Source organism: Helianthus annuus, chromosome 17 (genome assembly GCF_002127325.2).
Source record: "Helianthus annuus cultivar XRQ/B chromosome 17, HanXRQr2.0-SUNRISE, whole genome shotgun sequence".
Taxonomy (NCBI): domain Eukaryota; kingdom Viridiplantae; phylum Streptophyta; class Magnoliopsida; order Asterales; family Asteraceae; genus Helianthus; species Helianthus annuus.
This window is the reverse complement of record NC_035449.2, coordinates 126,126,910-126,151,761: the sequence shown is the minus strand read 5'-3', so window position 1 is coordinate 126,151,761 and position 24,852 is coordinate 126,126,910. Positions and strand designations below refer to the sequence as shown.

The window sequence follows — 24,852 nt, the reverse complement described above, 5'->3', positions numbered from 1 at the left end:
AAAATAATGCCAAGTGGCACCAAAATGTTTTGTTTTAATATAGATAATAGATACCAAATTTAATAAATCAATTATCACTAATAAATATTTGGCTATTATGATTAAAATTTCGGATATTATATCTTAATTTTACAATAGTAGGTAATTTTGATTTAATGTTAGATTGAATTGGACCAATGATAATGGTTCAACTTAATTAAGAATAAAAAAAAATAATTCCCTGTTTTAGTTGATGATTTAGAAGAAAATAAATAGAATCACAATTTTTTTCGATTTCACTCTTTCTTATAACATAATAATAATTAAAACCTATAAATTAGCAACAATGTTGAGTTTGGATGAGTTGTACCCATAGCTTTGGGTGTTTTTCAAAAAAATTTTGGATATGTAATTCTGCTTCACAAACGTGCCAAACACTGCATATCTCTCCTTCCCCAAAACACCACATCATCTTTTCTTCCTCTGGCCCTTTCTATTCTCTCTGTCAACACGCTAAAGAAACGTCCATCGTTGCCGACGAACACGACGAGGAATCAAAGCGACACTGTTTTCTTCTCCGGCTAGACCATTATTATACCATATGACGCCAGCGGTGGCTAGGGTTTCACCAGAAAACACCAGGGGTCGCTGTTGTGCCACCGAAAGTTGCTCTAAACCCCAATTGCATTCTATTCACCACCGCTAACCTGATTTGGTCTTTTTTGTTGTATAGTTTACCAATACTTAAATCTGAATGCAGTTACAGGTTCGTAGGCTAAAGATATCGTTTTTTTTTTCAAATTTTGTTCGTGGATCTGATATGTTATTTGATATTTTAACGTTTTTGTTCTTCAATCTGGAGAGGATATACATGTTTTGTTTGTTTGTTTTAGTTGGTAAGTCAATTAATCAAAAAAATTGGGTGTTTTTAACTAGATTTTGTGATATATGAAGTGGTATCAGTGTGCTTGGGCCCTTACATTTGAATCATACAGTTAATTTTATATTATGGTATCGAATTGTTGATTATAGGAGGACATCGTTACAGAGTAGGCGGCTGAGCCGAAAGTTAGGGTTCCGACGCGGTGGTTCTTGGGCGGCGACATCGCCGCGGTGGTGAAGATAACAGGCTACACAACCGTAGCATTCAAGGGTAGACCAGCTTCACCCGCCTTTCGCAAATTTTATTAGCGTACTTTCGAATCTCAGATGACTAGAAGAAAAGTTGCCCTTATTCTTGGAGGAAGGTATGCTACATAAATCTTTTTGGCTGCAGCTTGCTTTTCGTTCATATGAATCATGGGTGTTTAGATCTGTATACACTTGCAATTTGTCATTAAATATATTATTTGTCCTTCGTTTTGTTACTAAGTCTAAAAGCTAGGTTTGGGACGAAGGTCCACAGCCGCCACCTGTCTTTGATACTAATTTGATAGTCTATAATATGCATGCATCTAACCATTAGGCTGTCATATATATTCGACCAACTTATTGTAACCATTTATTAATCCAAATCACTTAAGCCAACCACCCTCCGTGTTTTGCTTTTTTGTTAGCGAGGCTGATTATAGTGGTCTGGAGACCTAGCCGCCACCTCCGGCGACGGTGGATTGGATTCTGATGATGATTCCGGTGACGACAGAAGGCTCCTCCGGCGATGCTTGATTTTTGACTCGGCAACTACGAGCCGGTTCCAGGTAAGATCCTTTTGTTTCGTTTTCGGGTGAATACGAGAACATTCAGATTGAGAAATCTGGTAAAGAACATTTGAACGATATAACTTTTGGTGATTTTAGGGATTTATGACTGATAACCAATTTGTCAAAGCTACTGTATGGAGCAAATCGCTTCTTCCTTCAACAGGTACGTTGTAACACAAAACCGTCACCAGTTATTGCAACATTAATGTCCATGAAAGGGTTAGTGAAAAAACTATTCTATCATTGATGCATTTAGTCTTAGAAAGTTTATAAGTGGCCTTATTTTGTTAACTATCAAACTAATTGATACTTCATGTACAAATAAAAGGTTAAAACAGAGACTCATGGTGTGTAAGTGTAATTATTATATACACAGTTAGGTTTTTTGTTGTCTGCAAATATGTAAGCCATGTGTGTAAACCCGCAAATACGTAAGCCATGTGTGTAAACCCATTTTTGTGAATTTATTAGCTAACATTAGTGTTATACTTAAATAAGTTAATCAAGAATGTGGAACAGTGGCTGGAAAACACATGGCAGCAGACATGGTGATTTATTTATATGATAAAGTGGTTGTTGATATATATAACCATAAAACTTACCTTCTTTAACTGTTTAGTCTATTTTCACATTCAATTCCCTTATGTTTCTTAATTTCTTTTAATAACAGGTGTGCTTCAACTAGGGTTCACATCAGCAACATACATTAATCCAACTCTATTGCTACCAAGTACAAAATGTCCATTTGGTGATCATATGCAGGACAAGAGGAGAAGGTATTTTGAGTTTTATGACCACATTCTCACTATACCATTTCAGTATATTACTTCAATGATTAAGCTATTGTCCATAGTTATTAAAGGCGCGAGGTGCACTCAGGGCGATTTGTTGGGCCCGGGGCTTTGTTTGCGGCTAGGCGCGCCTGGGCTGTAACGCCCTGCTTTTTCATACTTTCCATAGTTAGAAAGCTCGACTTGTAATGCTATTTTTGGAAATCTTGTATTATTGTAGTCGTCTTTTCGTTGTAAAATCCGAGACTTGGATCATAAATAAAATTCGTATTTCTTTAAATTCACCATCTACATATTCATACATGTTCATACGTTCGAATTCATTGTACATCGAATCCTTATTTGTAATTCATACTTATACGATACTTATTCACGATGCATGTCCATGCTTGTCCTTAAATTGTTGATACCTAGAAACCTCTAATAATATGCTTATTTATACAACGGTTAATCATCTAGTATGTGACATATACTTGTCAGTTACAAACATGTTACATACTTGTACATTACACTTTTTACCTAGTTAAATCATGTTTTATTTCATATTTTACCTTGTTACAAGTTAGGGGAAACATTATTGCATATTATTACACAACTTCATTAACAAAATTACTCGTTATAATGTTTTAAAAATAAAAAAAATAAAGAAATATGGCAGCCCCAATTCAGCAAAATTCAGCCCCATATAGTTGGGTTTTGTGGGCTAGTTTCAAGGTGTAACCCCTTCTAAACACTTCCAAAGCCCAACCCATTGAAACCCTAATCCTTCCCCCTATAAATACCACTTATAACCAGCCTCCCTACCACTTTTGCAACACTAAAAACTCTCAAAACATCCTCCAAACCGTAGCTGAAAGCAAGGGCTCGAGCAGATTGACACCCCTTCACGAAAATGAGCATAACTCACTCAATTCTTATCCGATTCACTCGATTCTTTTTCCTACTACTTTGTATTGACCTTATCTACGTTTACATGGGTTTTTCACAGTAAATAAGTCCCTAGAACTCCGGCAAAAAGGCTCCAAAGTCCACTGATTGTTTTTGTTTTCATGAAATCCTTGTTATTTCTTACCAAACTTGAGTCTATCTCATCTCAAACCTATGTCCTAATGCTTACAACCTCACTTATGGTTGGTTAAGCTTAAAAACAAGGTTGAGACACTATAAATCAGAGGTTAAAACCTCAAATACTTTCTGTTTTGTTAGGGTATTTAACCCACAAATCATGTCAAGCTTAGATCTTGATGAATGAGTGATTATGGAACAACTTGGGTTGTCCTACATACAATCCTCACATGATTTGATGATTTCTCTATAGTTAGGTTGTTTATGTTTATGTTATTGTGCTAATCCTAGTTCGTGACCCTCCTTGGTTGTTTTTACATCAAGTGAAGTGGTGAACATTCAAGGGGTTCCTAAATGGAAGCATGTTCTTCCTACCCCATACATGACATCTATGATAACACGAGGTGCCTAAATGAAGATCCTAATCTTCTACCTCCTACTTGAATTATTGGACTAAATAATATGTAGTACTTAACCTAGATATATATATACGCTCATTCGAACCTTTGATGTTGAACTTGTGTTTATATGTTAAAGTAGTAGAACATCACCTAAGACCTAAACCTTGTTGTGATTCTTATGGGTGTTCAACTCATGAAAACATTATCATAACCCTTGTGGTTACCAAGTGTCATACAAGTGTTAAGTGTTGAAGATGATTATTTTCACATGCTATTCTCATATCTTACTTTTATGTTGTTTTAAATACCGAATCTCGACTCTAAGCATACTTGAACTTTAACCCTACACATTCAATCTTCTAACCTCATCAACTTGTCAATAATTGGATAATTGGAAAGCATATGCAAACTTTGTGAGTATACTCGTATTCCCCTTTTTACTTTTACCACTTTTGGGGTGTAACATGTTTATCTATCAACAAACTTACACATGAACATTTTGCTTAAACACATGAACATTCCTATAACATGCTTGTATACGTGACGGCTTGATGCTTTAAACTTGGATTTATCTTATGTGTTGAATTTATCATTAACTTCGTACGAGCCAAACCGTGACATATGTAGCGCTATAGGATTAACGACCCGCCTCTTTATCTTCGGTAATGTCATGAGCATATTGCGTTTTCTTGGTTTGATATGTTGGACACATACCATATTTAAATGTTCATCTTGAATCACATGCTTGCTATGAGGAATTGTTTAAAACTTATCTCTTGCTATGTATGTATCAAACTTGTATACTCGCCTTTGCTTTTGCATTGAATTGTATTTTTAAACATGTTACAGGTTGATGATGACGATGCTATGAAAAGAAGTAGCGTTGATGCCTAGATACACATATAGACGTTTAGGTTTAATATGTTGTATCAATTTTGCTTATGTTGTTATGTATTACTTTTGGAACTTGTTGTCATTTGAGTTTGTGTAATGTTGACTATTTGAAGTTATGAAATGAAATTGGGATTATTTAAATATTGTCACAAATAGCGTTATGATGTCTCTAGCAATCTTCACACTTCGTCTCATCCCGATGTTTCCGCCATTGGTTGGGGTGTGACATGGGTGCTCGCTTTAATAACTATGACGTGAAGCATAGTTATTAAAGGCATGAGGCGCGCTCAGGGCAATTTGTTGGGCCCGGGGCTTTATTTGCGCCTAGGCGCGTCGCTTTAATAACTATGCTATTGTCAACTATTCCCTTTGAAATTTATATATTAACATAATTTCCTTATTTTTGAGGGGGTGTATAGAATCGCCAATTGTACCCATTTTAAATTTTGACCTATTTACTTTGTTTTCAGAGTATTATTGCAATACTATTGTTTTTGTAGTCATAACATGGACCGAAAACTATGTATGGGTCAACCCGAACTGACCCTGCAATTTTCAACTCTGCACATAACAATAAATTTTTTCAACCCAGAACCCATTTTCATCTGTTCCCAACCCGCCCAATCCAATCGTCTTACTACTCTAATAAACTTTTTATATTTCTACCTCTATGTACAATTATTTGTTTTGACTTTTTGGTAGTGGTTCTGTAACTAGCGAGTTTGAGGCTGCAAAAAAAATGAGCTGAAACTCAAGACACCAATCTGTGATTAATTACTTGAACCTTAAATTATACCCTATTATGTTTTTTAGGTGGCATAAGCAGAGTCTTGAAAGGATTACTAATAACACATGATCACGAAACAAGTAGTGATGTTTTGTTCATGTCTTTATTTTAATTCAGCCGCCCCACTAGACATTCATGATCAAGAAGAAGCTCGCGAAGGAGAACAAGCCCATTGCTCTCGCTAGATTCGTATGTCAACCGATAATACCATCCGGTGAAATTTGTTTTGTAACAGTCTTGATTTTAAAGAAAGATACCATCTTTATTAACAGCTAACGAGTTGTTTACTTTAACTCAGGTACGGTACAAAGCGCAGAACCAGGCTTGGGTTCTAAGGTGTTCTCTATGATGTCTTGATTTTTGCTAAAGGCTATGAATTTGATGATGAATCTGTTCAATCACATGTTTTCCATGTACCTTAAATTATGGTAGGCTATTTAATGTTTTTATTTGATCTGGTGTCTTCAGTTATAGCTGCTTATACTAATTGTGTTATGTACACTGCTTATTTAGTAGTAGCTATGTTATGGTACAAGAATAATTAATGCTACTAATGTACTCAAAAGTGCATCAATTGTGTGTGCTTGCTTAGGCAAACCAAGGTGCAGCATAGGCACCTTGAACGCACACAAGGTGAGCTGCTTGCGGGTGAGGAGAGGCGAGCACCTCATCTCATTTGGGCGCGATAAAACATGTGAGGCGAGCAGCCAAAAAAACTAGACACAGTTATTGAAAGCTTATTTAGTCCTAAACATTCACATGACGGTATAAGTTGTTAATCATGATGGCCCGCGCGACAACGCCCGCGGGGGTTCCATCTAGTTTAAATTATTATGCATCCTCACCTTCTTGTAATCTTTTATCCTTTGGTTTTTATTTATAATTTCTCATGCCTTTGCTTTATTACACAATACTAAAATTAATACTATGTTGCAAGAATCGTATTTAAGTAACCACAAAATAAGCATAAATAGCCTTATTTTTTAAATTAAAATTATAAGTGAACATATTTAAGTAATAACAAAATAAGCATAAATAATCTTTTTTTAATTAAAACTATAAATGAAAATACAAGTAACAATAAAATACATAAATAATCACATATAACAAAATAACATGTATATAAACATAATATAAAACTAGAGTTAGACGTTCTTAATTAACTTGACATTTCGTATCAAACATATATAAAACTAGAGTTAGACGTTCACCATTAACTTGACGTTTAATGATAGTTCATTTGGCATTCAAATTTATTTAACAATTTAACCTTATAATAAATAAAAAATAAAATAAAATGTTATAATAAGCAAATAGTATATCAAAGTCCAATTTTTATGTTTATATCATGATGACTACATGTTTTAACCAATTACATTATATTTATTTATCCGTGTAATATACGGGTAAATTCAACTCTGTAATACATATGTGTTTTTTTAAAATATAACCTTTTTTATTACTTAGTATATAAATTACTTTTATTTAACCCATATAATACACGGGATTCCAACTTAGTAAAGGATTAAAGGAAACCAAATTTCATTTTATATAAATACAATAATAATAATAATAATAATACATATTGATTCATTGTCAGTCTAGATCATGAAATCTCGTGAGTGGCTGGGCCGCTGGGTGGGCACTTTCAGAGCCGAGGACATTCCTAATATTTTAGTCATTTAGCAGCCACTGACCCACTTTGGTCTGTGGACTTGTTTATTTAATTATTTATACTAATTATTGTATATTATTATTTTATAAATCATAAAATGTAAGCTATGTTAAGAAATTATTCTAAAAGCAACTATTCACTAAGCTCAAGTCAAGAATAAATTGCTTATTTAATTATTTATACAACAATTATCTAATAAAATTTTATATTATAAACTTTTATGTGTTCAAACTGATTGAGCATTTTTTAATACCATTGCTTATAAATTGCTTATTTAATTGTTTATACAATTATCTAATAAAATTTTGAATTATAAACTTTTGTGAGTTCAAAGAGATTGAGCATTATTTTAATACCATTGCTTATACTCTAAGCTCAAGTCAAGAATAAATTGCTTATTCGTAAAATTCTAAGCTAAATTCAAGAACAATTTCCTTATCCGCGTAATTTTTCTCACAAGTTGGTTTTTTTTTTTTTTTTTTTTTTTTTTTTTTTTTTTTTTTATAGAATGGCTAACTCCCATGCTTCAAATCCTATATTTTCACCTTTTCTCCGTTAGGAGACTTGAACTCTCATCATTAGACCAAAAACCCTTTGGCACCTCACAAGTTGTACATAAAACTTAGAGCTAAATGTCATTTTAGTCTCCGTGGTTTGTATCATTTTGTTAGTTTAGTTCAAAGTTTTCATTTTCGCTTGTTGGTCCAAAAAGATTTCAGTGTTGTCATTTTAGTCTATCGGGTTACTTCATTCATTTTTCCTTTTAATGAGATGGACAATTCTGTCATTTTATATGTAATTCTGTTAATTAGAATGACAATTCGGTTAACAGAAGGGCAATTCGGCCACCGAATTACCCTTGTCGGTAACAGAAAACTGGATGAAGTTAACCCAGTGGACTAAAATGGCAATGTTGAAACCTCTTTGGACCACAGACGAAAAATGAAACATTTAGACTAAATTGACAAAATGACCAAATTCACAGGAAAAATGGCATTTAACTCTAAAACTTAAGACTTAAGTCATGAACATAGGTGTAAACTAAAAAAAATGGCAGCCTAAAAAATCATGAAAATTTTGATCAAATCACCATATAAATTCTGTACAAAAATATACAAAAACAAAAATCAAAACAGATTCCCCTCCCACAAGTTTCAGTAATTTCCCATGAGCAAAACAAATAGAATGGTCATGGAGAAGAAAACAACACAAAAACTATTCTAACTCTCTTCAGGGATGCTTTGTAACTTGGGCTTCCATGGCTCATGATGATCATAATTGAGCTCAAACCGATCGCTTGAATCGAGTAAACGGTCCAACATTTGATCCACAGGGATGTTATGAAGATCCTCCAACAACTCCTCTAGCTTCTTCTTGCTCAACATGATCTTAACTTCTCTGTTCTTACAACAGGTGTTGTGGCCTTCACTTGCAGAAACATCGAGATTCGATCTGTTACCGATTGTCTCCTCGCTCAAAAGACTCTGTTTCTGTTGATGATTGAGGTCAGAGTAGTACACCCATTCATCATTCTCATCATCAGCCCACACCATTCTTGATCCTTTCAAACAACAGTTACCCATGATCAGTAAGTAAGTAAGTAGGTACCCTTTGAATTGGTTGATGAATAAAGATGGAAAAATAAGGAAAGATTAATGGGCTTGGGTTTTAATCTATATATACATAGTAGAAGTAGATATATGTGCGTGGGGGGTCGGTGGTTGACCGAAGACAAGACAACGTGGGTCCTAGTACAAACTGTCGTACGTGTGTATTTGACAAGATCAATGTTAACAAGACAGACTTGGCTTTGAATGGCTTGGCTTGGCTTCACGATAGTTAAGCCGACTGATTTCTTTTAGCTTTCTAAATTTTATAGAGTTAAATGCCATTTAGTCCATGTCGTTTGATGATTTTACCAGTTTAGTTTAAAGTTTTCATTTTTAGTCTGTGGGTTCAAAAAGTTTTTACAGTTGTCATTTTAGTCCACTGGTCTAACTTCGTCTATTATTTATGTTAACGAGAAGAGCAATTCGGTCATTTTATATGGTCGAATTGCTCTTCTAGTTGACAGAATTACATATAAATGAACGAATTGCCCTTCTCGTTAACAGAAATAATAGATGAAGTTAACCCAGTGGACTAAAATGACAATAGTGAAACCTTTTTGAACCCACATGACAAAAATAAAAACATTTGACTAAACTGACAAAATACTACAAACCACAAGGACTAAAATGACATTTAATTCAATTTTATATTTTTAACTTCATTATGGATGCGTTTAATAATGATGTTTTATTTGTCATAGTTATGTTACGTATTTACGTAGATCTACTTAAAAAAAAGTTTTTGTATTAAATCAACCTCTAGTTAAACAAATTATATCAATTTTATAACAAATCGGGATTCATGTATCTTCATATTTATCATATGGTATTAAATACTTAGAATCACACAATTATTTGTAACATAAGGGTTTAGAAGATTGTACATATGTTTTATCGGTTTAGAATGTAATAATCAAATATTAGGTGGTTTGGTATTTTGCAAATTGGTACTACTTACATGATAAATGTTTAAATTATATGTGTTTGATATATTTTATTAACGAAAATAATTATTATTGTAAGCGTATGGACCATATGGCATTAGTAGTAGCCTAGTAGGTAAAACACAAATTAAAAACCAAAACTTTAACCTTGACAAAACTTACGTTGGAAATAGTTTTCTTGAAACACTTAAAAGTTGTCATATACGCCCACGCCGCTAGAGCTTCATCGATTAACACATGTCTTCTCAAAAACCGCTTATGCACGGTGCATTTTGGTGAGAAATTCATAATATTTTAGATCAAGTTAAGTTAAGAAAAAAAAACATACTTACATAAACTATCTTTTAATAATATTTAAGGCCAAGCCGAACGAAGCATAGTTCGTAAGCCAAAGCCAAATAAATGTATGAACGGCAAAGTGTGAAAGGCATATTGTTTTTATGAAATGATAAGAATCAATAAAATTACCTGCAGCCATTGACATGCTGCCACGTATATATACTCACCGTCTTGGTTGTCTACCTAATGTTTAGTTCAGACGATACATTTGCTTTTTAGATTCGAAGAGACACGTTTTCTTTTCATATAAAATATACGCTAAGCTTTATATTAGGACGAATAATAATAATAATAATAATAATAATAATAATAATAATAATAATAATAATAATAATAATAATAATAATAATAATAAGATTGAAAATAGAAATACAATATCATAAAGCAAGGAAGTTACAAAATTGTAACCCAACTTGAGTACTTGACAGAACATATAATACAGTAGCAATAAGTCGAGTCGATTCGGATTGAGCTATGACCAAACTTGACGTTTCGGGTTTTTGGTAACCGATTGTTTTCATTACAAACAGTTTGGATGTATAAGTTTTTTGACAAGGTGGTTTATTAGTTCGTTTGATCATATTATGAGTTTAAACTAAATCAAGTCTATTTTGGTTGATACATTCATCCAAGGTTTAAAGAGAAAACAACAAACCTGTTAATATACAATCACTATAACCGAATTAGAATTTCAAATATATAATATACATGTAAAATAAAAATAATATAACGGCTGGTTCTGAATATGATTTGCTTTTAGTTATATTTGAACAATAAAATGGGTTATAGAAAAAGAACCATAACTAAGTATTTTGGTTATCAACTAAAGATTCATTTATTTAGTTTTTCTGCTTTGTGTGTCAAACTCAAAACCACGTGACGACTTAAAACATCACCTCTATGTTTAAAAGTTAAGCATGTGATAGACAAAAAAATATATATTTATAACCTTTGAAAGCCACCTATATTCTTATACACAAAAAACTGTAAGTTATTATCTGTTATTGATAAACTATTATATGAGTAGTGTGAGTTTCATTGAGTAACACTGAAAAGTAGGGAACAGTGGAGAACCGACTCAAACGAACTTCGATTGTACTCATTCCAGCGGCGTTGGAACCGGCTTGTCAAACCCTAACTAAGACCTCTTAACCCTAAACCATAAATCATAACCCCTAAACCCTAAATATATTGGGATTTGACTTTTAGGGTTTAGCTTTAGGGCTTAGGGTTTAGCTTTAGAGTTTAGGGTTTAGCTTTTGGGTTTAGCTTTAGGTTTAGCCTTTAGAGTTTAACTTTTAGGGTTTATAGTTTAGATCTTGCGGTTTAGCTTAGGTTTTAGCCATATTTTTTAGCTTTAGGGATTAGAGTTTAGGAGTTAGGATTTAGGGTTTAGGGTTAAGAGATCATAGTTAGGGTTCGACGAGCCATTTCCAACGCCACTGGAATGAGTCCAATCGGAGTTCGTTTGAGTCGGTTTCCCGCTATTCCCCACTTTTTTAGTGTTCCCCAATAAACATTTCTCTACAATGAGTATATGAGTATACCAAAGATGATTATAAAAAAATATAAAAAGGCACTAACCAAATTGTATCATTTAATTCTAGTTAGAATGAGTATATGAGTATAACAACGATGATTATAAAAAATATAAAAAGGCATTAATTAAATTGTTGTTGGATATTACGTCCGATTCGATACGCCAATGTTGCCGACCGGGTCTTGACCCGTAAAAGTTACACCTTAGGCAACGAACTAAAATCCACTTAACTTGTTTAACTGGTAATTACGAACGACATACGAGACAGATCGTAATTATATTTATGATCATAAGCGGGTATTAACTGAGAGACGGGTACATGGACCGGGTGAGACGGGTATACTCATCCTACGCCACTTGTCGCGCATGCACCTTTGCTGCGCCACATGTCGCACATGCGCCCACCTACCGCCACTTGTCGCGCCCCAACACATTGGCCAATTGCAACACATGCACCATGCATGTGTGCCACTTGGCAAGCATGCATGAGTCTCCATATTCTTTTTAATTAAGCATTATGGGTCTTGCATTGTTTTGTTTATCATTAGTTTATATTTCTGCTACGTTTTATTAATTAACTTGTTTAATTAATTAACTATTATTTATTGAACCGGATTTTTTATAAATAAAATTATGACCGATCACCACGAAAATCTCAACAATGGTATCATTTAATTCTAGTTAAAATAGAATAATTGCAATAAATCCTATGTAATATATTTTGTCTAATACTTCTTATAGAAGAAACGGGAGGAAATTTGACACTCACACCAAAGATGAAAACAATAAAGCTATTAGAACATACACTCTCCAGAAAATAAGAACTCATAAGAACTTAATAAGTTAAACTTTGTGGCATCAAATAGTAGTGGTGGATCTAAGGCCATATAAGCAAGAGGCATGCGGCGGCAAAAAAATGTAATAGGTAAGAAAGTTATGAGGCGACGAAAGGTGGTGGAAAATCTGAGGCCATAGTAGTGGCGACAAGAGACAAAACAACAAGAGTTGTTACGGTTGTCGCAGAAGTTATGAATAGAAAACAAAAATTTTTATTAGTTTTATTTGCTATATATTATATTTTTATCAATATAAAAACTACTTTGAGCTACAACCTTACTGTCTTTAAAAAAATACTTACTGTCATATGATTTGACACAAATACCCTTTTAAAGTTAGTATTAGATTCTTAAAGTATTAACGATGAATAATAAAATAGTTAAACATCTTTAAGTTTTGCAAATTAAACTAGTTTTTTTTTTCCAAAACCATTAACTTAATAGTTTTCTATTAACTTAAAATTGGCTATTCCAAGTCGCGACAAACTTAGTTTTATAGTTTATCTAAAACTAATTGTCCCGAGAGGTGAAAGGGTTTTTTGGTTATGTCGCAAATTTAATACTAAATTAAAACCGACTATAACGACCCTATTTGGTAAAAATTAAAAATCAATAGTCTATGCCATCCTACTACTAGTAACACTTGGGGCATAATGCGAACCATTAATGTTGGAGCCACAGCACAACACTTGGTGTCTAGTTTATCCTTCCAAGGTGCAAGGGCTTCGTCGACACATCCGACCCTTCCACATGTGACCATTTTAGGACGACTATTACTTTTCTTCTCGTGTTTACGTGCCCCAGCTGTCTCGAGAACAAAAGTGGCATAGATGAGGCCAAACGTATCAATGCAAGGACAAAAGGTTGTACCCGCAGCGTCATAAACCCCGGGAGTTGTGCTTTTCTCACAACTGACAATCGTTGTGAGTCTGCTTAAACCTCTTGCTAATGTTGCATGCCCAGCTGCCTTTAGAAAGAGCTTCTAACCGGATTCTCATTCCTTATCGTCTCACCTCACGAAATAAGGAGATATACATCGAAAATACTAATTAAAATCAGCTTGCTTATGTAACAGATGTCTAATGAAAACAACTCCTTCATTTTCAAGTCTATACTTGAAAAGGAAAAAGAAATAAAAATTTGAATAACACCAACTTTATCGAATGGCACCGCAATCTGAGAATAGTTCTCAAGATGGAGGAAAAGCTGTATATCTTAGATGTCCTAGTCCTTACCGAGCCTGAAAGTAATTCTACTCTTGCTCTTAAGGCACTGGAGAAACATAACGAGGATGCCGTTGAGGTAGCCTACCTTATGAAAGCCACCATGTCTCCTAAACTTCAGAAGAACATGGAAGATAAGGATGCTTATGACATGATCCCGCAACTGAAAGGCATGTTCCAGAAACAAGCCCGACATGAGCGATATGACACCATGAAACAACTCATTAGCTGTAAAATGCTGGAAGGATCATGTATCAGTACTCATGTGCTAAAGATGAAAGGATACATTGACCAGATGAACAAACTTGGTTATTCCACGAAACCAACCAAGTTCTAATGGTCAAGTCTGGTGGTGTTAAGAAGCCCAATAACAAGAAAAAGGAAACATAAGAGCAAAGGGAAGAGAAAAGTTGTTGTTACTGCCAGAAATGCCACCAACAATAAGCATGTTGCAAAACCACACCCTCCTAGGAGCGTCAATGCTTTGAATGCAATCAAATGGGCACTGGAAGGGAAACTGCCCATAGTATCAAGCCATGCTGAAGATGAACAAGGCCAATAAAATTGGCACTTTTTCTAATACTCTCATTTATGTTATCGAACTTTTCACTATTTCTAGCAACACATGGGTATTTGAAACCAGATGTGGTCTCCACATCATTAATGTCTTGCAGGAGCCTGAAAAGTGGAAGAAACTAAAACAAGGCCACCTGGAACTCATTGTTGGTAATGAAAAGAGAGTTCCAGTTCTGGCAACTGGAACATTTTGTTTTTCATATTCCCCTGGCCATGTAGTTACTTTAAATAATTGTTTATATGCACCTGGTTTGACCAGAAACATTATTTTCGTTTCTTCACTGTTTGAACAAGGATTCAAGTACGTTTTAGTGGTTTTTCTATTTTAGCCTACTTGAATGATGTCTTTTATTTTGAGGCCAAACCTCGAAATGGTATTTATGAGATTAACGTTCAAACAAGTAATAACATATATCATCTTTCTAAACATAACAAAGCTGGCATAAATGAAATATATTTATGGCATTGCAGACTTGGCCAGATAAGTAAGGCACACATAAAATGGCTCCAGTCCAAGGGGATTCTTGGATCCACTAGACAGGACTCCTTGATGATTGCGAATCTTGCTTAGCTGGCAAACTCACAAAGCACCCCTTCACCGATGTTGGTGAACGGATCAATGGTCTTCTAAAACTCATTCACATGATAACAACTGCTTCACGTTCCACTATTGTAGCCTGAGCACTGATGTTGAACTTCAGTGCTTTCTTCAAAGGTGATCAGTCTTTGAGTGGGCAGTGCTTGTGTCTTCAGCAGTACTTAGGAAACAACAGTAGATAGAGCAACAGTGTTTGTCTTTAGCAGTCTTTAGAGTTTCGTCAGTGTTTGGTTCATCAGTTGTTGTAGTGAGCAGTACTTAAGATCCATCAGCTGTTAGATTACCACTGTCAAGGGGAAAGCAAAGTGTAAACTGCTGCTTATTGAAGTCCTATGATGTGATCCGGTTTTGGCTTTACATTATCTGTTCCTCTGGTAGGGTTCAATCCCAACAATCTCCCCCTGGAACAGATAATGCCAAAACCCTTCATTATTCAGGACCTTTATTTCTCATCAAGAGTTCCTTAGCTTGTTCCTTAAATTCAGCTTCAAATTCCTTGGCACTCTAGTCATCTTCATCCTTACACAGTGTAAGTTCAAGGAGATCCTGCAAATCTTCAACACTCAGGCCAAGTGCTTCTTTCCTTAATATGTACTTCACTTCACCATTGGTTCTGACCAGAGTCAATACGTGGGTCTTTTGATCAGATATCCACTTTAGTATTTTTAAACCAAATGGGTTTCTTGGGAGAGATTTATTCATAGATGAGTTAGGAGATGATGGCCTTGTGAACACTTGCAGACTTTCAGACATTCTTTTGAAGGCCATCTCAATAACATTGTTAGCAGCAGCTATGTCTTCTGCAGTCTCTTTTTCAATCAGCTCTTGCCTTTCAAAGTCTGTCATGCCTGTCAAAGTGTTTGGTGATGCAGGTTTTGTTAATACCTTCTTAACAAGGTTTTGAAGCTTTGTTGAGCAGTCTTCTTTTAGACCCATTTTCATGATGGTGTCCTTGAAGTACTCTGCTTCCTTTTCTTTGACCTCTTCTTCAGTCAGCTGTTTACCTTCTTCTTGGTTTGACACAAAAATAGGATTGTCTGCTGATTTGAACATTGTTCTGAGATTTTCTATCTGCTGTTCAAGCTTCATCATTTGTTCATGTTTCCTTGAAGCGCCTGAAATAGTTATGTTTCTTTTCTTTAGCCTTTCATAGGCTTCATCAGTCTGCTGCCTTGACCATTTTGATATGGCTTCAGCAGTATCCATTTTTGCATCCACCAGCTCCCTTTTCTTTCCTTTATATTCTTTAGTGAGGTCAGCAATGAGCTTTTTGTATTTGCTCCAGTTTGGAGCATTCTTCTTCTTTGTAGGATCATTCTTGATTCTTTCAGTCCTTTCTGCCTCATGCTTTAGAGCAACTAATGGCCATTCTTCGAACTGTTGTTCTTCAGCAGGATAGAATTTCTTTTTCATAATGTAGGCTGGATATTGTTTTCTTAACCTTTTCTTTTGATCAGCCTTTTCTTTGATTAGGTCTTGTGCGAATTCTTCTATCTGCTTTACTTTTGTGAAGTAGAACTCCAGTCTTTTAGCAATGCCTTCGTCACTTAGACCTTCACTTTCACTATCAACCTTAGCTCTTACTTTAGCTTGCTTTGCCTTGATCTTGAGGTAGTCATCCATATCTTCTGGTGCCATGTAGCCTATGAGTGAGGAGAATCTTCTTTTTGAAGGATCCTCTTCTGTATAGAATTGCCTCATCTCATTTTTTATAGCTTCAAGTTCCAGTGGATATTTTGCAGCATTAGGATCATGTATCCCCTCATCGGTAGAGATTGGCTTTCTTTTTCTACTGAAGAGCTTTGGTTGTGATTTAGGAAAGGTGAGAGCAGTGGTGGATGGTTGACTAACAACTGTTGAAACAACTGGTGCTTCAACCGCTGTTTTCATTACAACTACTGATGTATCAGCAGATGTCTTCTGCTTTTGAGCAGGGGTTATGATGGCAGTTGTTGGAGTGGTGATAAGTGGCTGACTAACAGTAGTTGAAACACCTGGTGTTTCAACCACTGTTGCCATTACAACAGATGTTGTAACATCCATTGTCTTCTGCTTTTTGGCAGGAGGTGATGATGGATTGGCTGTTTTTGATGGTGATGGTGGTTTTGGTGCTGTAGACACAGATGGTGGTAGAACAGTAGTTGTGGTGGTGTGTGGTGATGTGGTGTGTGTTGATACTGCAGTTTTGGTTTGACTATTTTCTGGCTCAACATATATACCATCATCGATTTCCTTTTTCTTCCACTTGATCTTCTCCCCCTTTTTGGCATTATCTGAGAAGGGTTCGTTCATGAAGAGAACAGTGGAGGGAACCTTTCCAGAGGCACATTGAATGTGAGCCTTTATAGCTTTTATATCCGCCTGAGTATCCTTGAATCTTGATTCCACCATATTGGTCAACTTTTGAACATGTATGGCGTGCTGCTGATCTGCCATCTGTTTTTGTCTTTCCAGCAGTGGTTGGAACATGGTCCATAACTCATTTTGCAGCAGGTGCCTGTTGAGCAGATGCTTGAGCAGGAGGAGCAGTTGATTGGGCTTTCTGAGCTTTTAACAGCTGTTGCACCATATCTTTTATTTCAGCAACTGAGGTTTCAAGGTTTTCGACCCTGCCCATCAATTCCTGATATCTTGAATCATCACCTGAGTTAACAGGATCATCTGAATCCCCACCAACAGTGGTTTTACCAATGAATGACTTAGGAACAGAGTCCCAAAAGTCAGCCATTGATGCCCCTTGTTCTTGGTACTGGGGACTTCTTTCTTTAGCACTTGATAATCTTTTGATGTTGCCAGTAGTTAAAATAATCTCACTGGTGGTTCTCAGTGGTGCTATTGAAGAAATTGCCTTCAAGGGAGTCTTATGAATGTAACCACTGTCCAAATGTAAACCAGTGGGTTCAACATTTGTAGTGGCTGCTCCACTTGAACTACTGACAGGAATTACTTGTAATTCCTGCAGTGTAACCTCCTCAGTTGTTGCTGGGATGGCAGAAATGTCAACATCAGACCCAGTCACCTGTTGAAGTATACTCTCAGTGATAGGTGGTTGAGAGGAACTGGTTTGTGTCTGAGTAACATCAGCTGCATGCAACAAGGTTATGGTGGATGGTGGTATTATATGGGGTGAGGGTAAAGGGGTTGAAAGAGACATGTCCTTGGGATCAGGACTGTGGAAGATGGATCCGAGCGGGTCCAGAGCTTCATATTGTGGGGTCCCTGTGTTTACAACCTGATCCTTTTGTGAGGATGCAGGAGGAGTTTGAGGCAAGTGTTGAGATCTTTCTTCCATCTGCTGTGAGGAAGTAGCAGCAGTGGTTATTGGTGACTTTTGTGCTGTCACTGGCATTGACTCTGGGATCTCATCTTCCAGAGTTGCCTTTGGTTTGGCTTTGGTGGGCTTTCTGGATGTTTTTCTTTTTGTCTTTTTAGTGGTGGCAGGTGTGGGTTTCAAAAAAGTGGGTGTGCTGCTTTGATCACCTGGAGCAGTGGGCTCTACAGCAGATACCTGAGGAGCAGTTTCATTTGCTAAATTCTGCTCAGGCACCTCTGCTTTTGTTTTTATTGGTGCCAACATTCTAGAGAATGTTTCAGGTGTTAAGCAGTTTATTTTAAAGAGGCACCTTGTTTGGGCAAGTATGCATCTTTCTCTACACTTTTTTGTTCAAAATAGTAGCTTAAAAATCTTGGAAAGAGCAGAAATGCCTTATTATCAACGTTTTTTACCAAATCATCAAATATTTCCTGGGAGTAATTAAAGTTTTCATTGTTTAAAATTGCATACCCCAGGCATTGAATTTTTGTTGGTATTTCATTAAAAGACGTTGTTTTATTAGAAACACACATTAGCAGTGTGTGAAATAAAAATCTGGGTGCAGAAGGAAAATAACCTTTTTGTAAGGTATCCCTTTTCGGTTGCTCTGCATAGCCCCTGTTTATGAAATCCTTTTTCAACTCGTCTCTAGAAAATGAGTTTTTACCTTTCAAATCATCGAGTTTAAAGATTTCTGAAATGGATTGTGGAGATATTTGAATCTTCTTACCCTGTATCGAGGAGTTGATGGCTGTGACGCTGTCACCTTGTTTTTCAAGGTTAGCATTTTTCCAGAACTCTCTCTGGGTTTGAAGATAAACGGGAGCATCTGCTGTTAACAAAATTTTATACTTTGATGCAGATAGGGTATCAATGATGGAGTCGAAGGTGTTGTCAGTTGTGGGTTTTGTGAGTATACCCACATAATTGTGAGGGGCTTTGTAACGGATTTCTGTGGTTTCGACGGCCATTTGAGTGGCGTCTGTTGGGGTGGAGGAAGAAGATGGTTTTGATTTTGACTTCGATTTTGATTTCGTCATTTTTGATGAAGAAGATCGAAGGGAGTTTTTGTGAAGAAGAGTGGGAAACTGCTTTGAGAAGAGAATTTTTGGAATTCAATTCGACAGTGTGAGCCCCTATTTGGGTTTAATCAGGGTTTTATTTTAGGGAAAAAAATGAATGCTGATGTGGCAGCGGTTATAATGATCTGACGGCTAAAAATTGACCACGTGCCAACCCCTGATGGAATGGTAAATAATGGAGGACAGTTGTTTTGACAACCACTGGTGGATCAAGCATCAGTGGTTACAACGGTAATGAAATGAAGCAGTGGGCGTATCAGTGGATAGAACAATGATTTTAAAACATCAGTGTTTTTGAAAGAGCAGGGGTGGACTATCAACAGTGGACAGACTTTAGAGAGCAGATGTTGAGGCACAACAGCATTTAAGGTACAACAGTGGTTGAAGACAATAATGAGAATCATTAGCATAACAACTGTTTGTGCAGCAGTGTTTTGACTTTGACAAATAATTTTAGCATCTGCTTGTTCAGATGTAGGAATTGATTTTATCTTGTGAAAGCACAATATCTTATCTAACATCTGTTGAGCACCAGAAATGCTATTCTTAACAAAATACATTTTAGATGTATATTATCAAGATTAAATTGCCAGCAGTTATCTACAGAAATTTTTGTTCAAGGTTTTGCCACATGTTCATTACTTCTGACAGTGGTTTAGCATCCCAGATGATGAAGACTTTTCTACTAAAGCTACTCATTTTGTGTCTAATTACTTGAACTAGAACATGAGTATCTCAGTAGTTCAAAATCAGTTTGCAATCAATTTTTGATCTGTGACAACCAAACTTGAGCTTAACATGACCTTGATATGTGTGCCATTTCCTTTTGATCAGATTTAAGGATAGTAATTTCACACAAAAATAAGGAAATTGCATCCTGACCAGAGATGAACTTTTACTATCAATAATGAGTAAAAGTACAAAATATATTATCCCGGAAAAATGAGATAATATATCCGGTTTTATTTGAGAAAAACACCTTAAAAAAATTAAAGGATGTTTTGAAAATTATCAAAAGGATCTGACAGCTTTTCAAGTAAGTTCATAATCATGTCATTCTGAAGTTATTTTGACCATTGTTTGGGGTCATTTTCTAGGCAATTGATTGTAAATTCTTCTTTTAAGGACAATCACTGGAGATGCCATTGTTACCTGAACGATTCCTGTTTTTGATGAAAGCACACAGTTGCATGATGACCACTGTTTACCCAACTTTGACCTCATAAGTGTTTTATGCTTATTCTCTTTTTCTTTTGGATTCAAAAGTTTTGAGATAACCACACTTTGAGATTTGTTCATTTCCCTTTTCCCTTTTTACCCTTTCCATTCACATGTTTAGAAATACTCACTGGGAGATTTTATTTTGAACAAGCTTAGTTTAGAATCATTTTGAAGTAATGTTTTGAGAGATCTGGCCACATTTGTACATGTTTTATTACCAGATCTCACATTACGTATGATTTGGACTGTTTTGACATCTTATTTTCTTAATGTGTTTTGACAAAGTTGTTTTGGTCCTTTTGAGGATTCTCAACTTGCCTTTGAGCACATAAGAAATTTTGACTAAAGCTTTATTTCCCTCTTTCTATGTTAGCAGAGCACCTGTGTTTAGATGAACATAGGTTTTGCTAATCTGAGGTGCATACTTTAGTGTAAAATATGAAAACATCACAAATTTCATAACAACAGGTGAAATCAATTTTGAATGAAGATAAACATACCATAGTTACCAGATAAGTTTCCAGATCTGGAAACTATGAGTGATTTGTGCATGACATCACTAGTTGTATGAGATTTGTGAATCTTATGACATCTTGGTTGTTTTACAGAGCTTTTGAGTCATCATTTTGAACATGATTTCTCGTTACTCTGTTTTTCAACTAAATACAATCAACCTCAGTATCAATGAATTTTGAGCTGAACTGTTATGTCAAATTGATTGTTAGATCGAATTTGACTGCCCAAGCTCTGATACCAATTGATAGGATCGAAGGCTCTCATGATTGTGTTTGTTTGTATAAATTGAACATTCAGAATGATATAAAGTGCAGCGGAAATGGATACAAACTTTGTAAACACAATCAAAGAGGAAAATAGTTTGATAAACAAATGCTTTTCAATAAGTTGAATGATTGAGATACAAAGCAAATGATTACAGCATGTTTACAGAACTAAGCTCCCCCTCAGCCTGATACCCCAAGGTTGGTTGCACAAGATGAAAGGATTGGACTGAAGAAGAAGAATCCACTCAGTCAATCCAATGTAACAGTACAGGGTACTGCTCCATTTATAGGCAAACCAAACCACTGAAGCATCTCAGCTGACGTCACCATGATAGTGACATAAACAAACTAACAAACTATAAACACTGTTCTATTCAAACTACTGATATGCAACATCTGTTTATCAGTACAATACAAACAAGAGATAACAACTGCTTCACGTTCCACTGTTGTAGCCTGAGCACTGATGTTGAACTTCAGTGCTTTCTTCAAAGGTGATCAGTCTTTGAGTGGGCAGTGCTTGTGTCTTCAGCAGTACTTAGGAAACAGCAGTAGATAGAGCAACAGTGTTTGTCTTCAGCAGTCTTTAGAGTTTCATCAGTGTTTGGTTCATCAGTTGTTGTAGTGAGCAGTACTTAAGATCCATCAGCTGTTAGATTACCACTGTCAAGGGGAAAGCAAAGTGTAAACTGCTGCTTATTGAAGTCCTCTGATGTGATCCGGTTGTGGCTTTACATTATCTGTTCCTCTGGTAGGGTTCAATCCCAACAAAAGTTACAACTTTATTTAACGATAAACATAGCGACATCCATGAGCATGAGTAAGACCGCGCGCACATCCACTTCTAGTTACCTGAAATACATGTGAGTTTTTGGAAAAAAAACGTCAACATAATGTTGGTGTGAATTCATGCGGTTTATCTATTGAACGTTTGTATACTTTGTATGAAAAACATGGTATGTATTTTGTTTCAAATCGCGTATTCATGTATGAGTCAAGTATCTCTATATGTATCAAGTGTTAATGGGTTGCAAAGCCATTAACATGTGACACGACATAGGAAGTCACCAAACCATAGGCATTTTTCTGTAGTCGATTCACAACTGAGACACAAAAACACTGCTTGGTTCTAGTTGTCACCAAGAGTGGGGCTGCCCTGGAACCCATTAGATCTAACCTTTTGTTCTGCGGTCTTAGTATGTACACGATTAATGGTGCTTATGGTACCCTATTCATGACACGATTTCTCGTATCAATTCTTGGCACTAGTTTTCGCCAAGAGTACTTCTCGTTTTAGTACACAACATACCAATTTGTAAATATTGAAGTATTTGTAACATGTATTTCAAGTTATAAAACTGAAAACAGTTAAAAGAAAAGGGGGAGCATGAACTCACAACTTTGCGTTCCTTGCGTCGTAAACTTCACCGGATCTGTTTATAGTGCGTCGTGACCTAAACGTGTTTTATTATCGTTAGTCACTAGACTTGCATCGTATAAGCACAAGTCACTATCTTTTGTATACGCTTTGTTGTGTTAAAAATATTTTATATTTTTAACTATGTATCTTACTTATTTTATTTTCTCGATAATAAATATAAGTTTCTTGTATTTTGCACTTTGCACCCGAGTTATGTATTTTGTATGTTGTATGTGTGTTTTTGTTACAAAAATTATGGCGAGGTTTATATTCGAAAAGCATAGTTTAGAACATACTAACAACATTTTTCTAGAAAATATTTACTAAGTGGTAGGATTTTCAGAAAATTTCGCCATAGTCTCATTTTTAAATGGAGGTGTCCATGCTAAGTAGCACATCATTTTCTTTAGCATATAACACTTTAGATCGTTCTCAAATAATCAACCCGACATTCTGACATGCAAGATACTACGTTTGTCGTTTCAGTTTTAGTTTATAAAACTGGATTGTTTCCGGTCATTTTAATAAAATGGTTATCTTATTCCGATAAATCCCAAATTTTTAAAGAATGTCTTATACGAATCAAATATTATTCTGTAACAATTTCGGGGTCCAGTTCATCATCGATATTTTATAGAAAATCATTTACCGAACTGCGATCAGATTTGTTATTTTCTGACCGCAGCCTACGGAATAATTCGTTTAAAATTCATCATCAGTCTGTTTTACGAAATTCCAGTTGGGGGGTCACACTGACATCAGTGACCATCTACTATATAAATTTCAGGGGCTGGTTCTACTCAGATTTCAAGTTATGATGAAAAATATAACACGTATTTTCAGCAGAAAAATGCAGCTTGAGCTGCTGTTACAAAACAACCCTTTAAAAATAGTAAACGACTTCGAAAAATTATGATTCCAGTGCCATTTGATCTGTTTTTCGAAAATACATAATTTAGGCTTCAGAAATTCTGTTTTCGAAAATACATAATTTAGGCTTCAGCATGTTTCTTTAGAGTTTCAATGCTACTAGATCGTATCAACCAATGTCCGAATAACGGGTTTATCAAGAAACCAACGATCAAATATCATGTATGATTTAACCCAACCCTCATCCAACAAGATTTCATCTTCAAATAATCTTTATGTTCAAGTTTCATGTAAAGTTTCATATTCATCATCTTAGTGTTCTTGTTACTTTAGTGTTTAACATAAGCATCATACTACAAATTTTAGCGATAAAAATGAGATGATCAGAGGTTAAACAAGAGCTTACTACTAGCTTATAGCTAGGGATGATTCTCTAGTGCAAAGATGAAGAAAAGATGATGAAGAAGGCAAGAACAAAGCTCCTTAACTTGCAAACCTTCTTGTATCAACTTTGTAGCTTGAATGGACTTGAATATTGGATGAAGATGGTGGTTATGTGCTGGTGAGGGTGGCGGTTTGGGGTGAGCCGAATGAGGGAGAGAGAGAGTGAAGTTGGGAGGGTGATCTTGAAATGATGTTATGATTTTTAGCTCAATACTTATAAGATGTTTCCATATGTTTTAGCAACCTCCACAAGCAACCAATCTACTAAAATAATGAGTTATAATCTAGAGCAAGATTGAGGAGTATGGTAGATGATTTGTGGGTCCTTGTGACCGATTTTTGGTTTGGGGGGAGGGGGTTGGTTGTAACATTTTGTAACTATATTGTAAAGACTAGTTAGATTCCAAGTAATAAGCTTACATAGGGTATTTATTTGATATGTAGTGGGTGTTAGGGTGTTCGGGGATCACGACTAGCCAAGAAATAAATAAACAATGTGTTTGGCAAAAATTTAGTGTCCCGGGTAATGTCCGGTTGTTTGGTTAAATACCGGTTCGTTAAGTGTTAAATTGCACCGTTTTGCGTCTTTCTTGTACCCTTTTGCACCCCTTTCAATTCCCGACACTTAGGGAAATATTCTGGACGATAGAACGTAAATTCTGCATAATATTTATATGTTTAAAAGCTGGTCATAGCTGAATTTAATAAAATTCTGCACTTAAAGTGCGTTTCGGGTGCTTTTTAGTGTGTATTATAGCTTTC

At 35.6% G+C, this 24,852-nt stretch overlaps 1 protein-coding gene across 1 annotated transcript; it reads right to left on the bottom strand.

Annotated features, from left to right (window-relative positions):
- Positions 1-8,512: 8,512 nt before the first annotated feature.
- Positions 8,513-8,845, bottom strand: LOC110924648. Its single transcript, XM_022168642.1, has one exon. It carries the CDS (start codon positions 8,843-8,845, stop codon positions 8,513-8,515), a length of 333 nt encoding a protein of 110 aa, XP_022024334.1.
- Between the last annotated feature and the right edge of the window lie 16,007 nt (positions 8,846-24,852).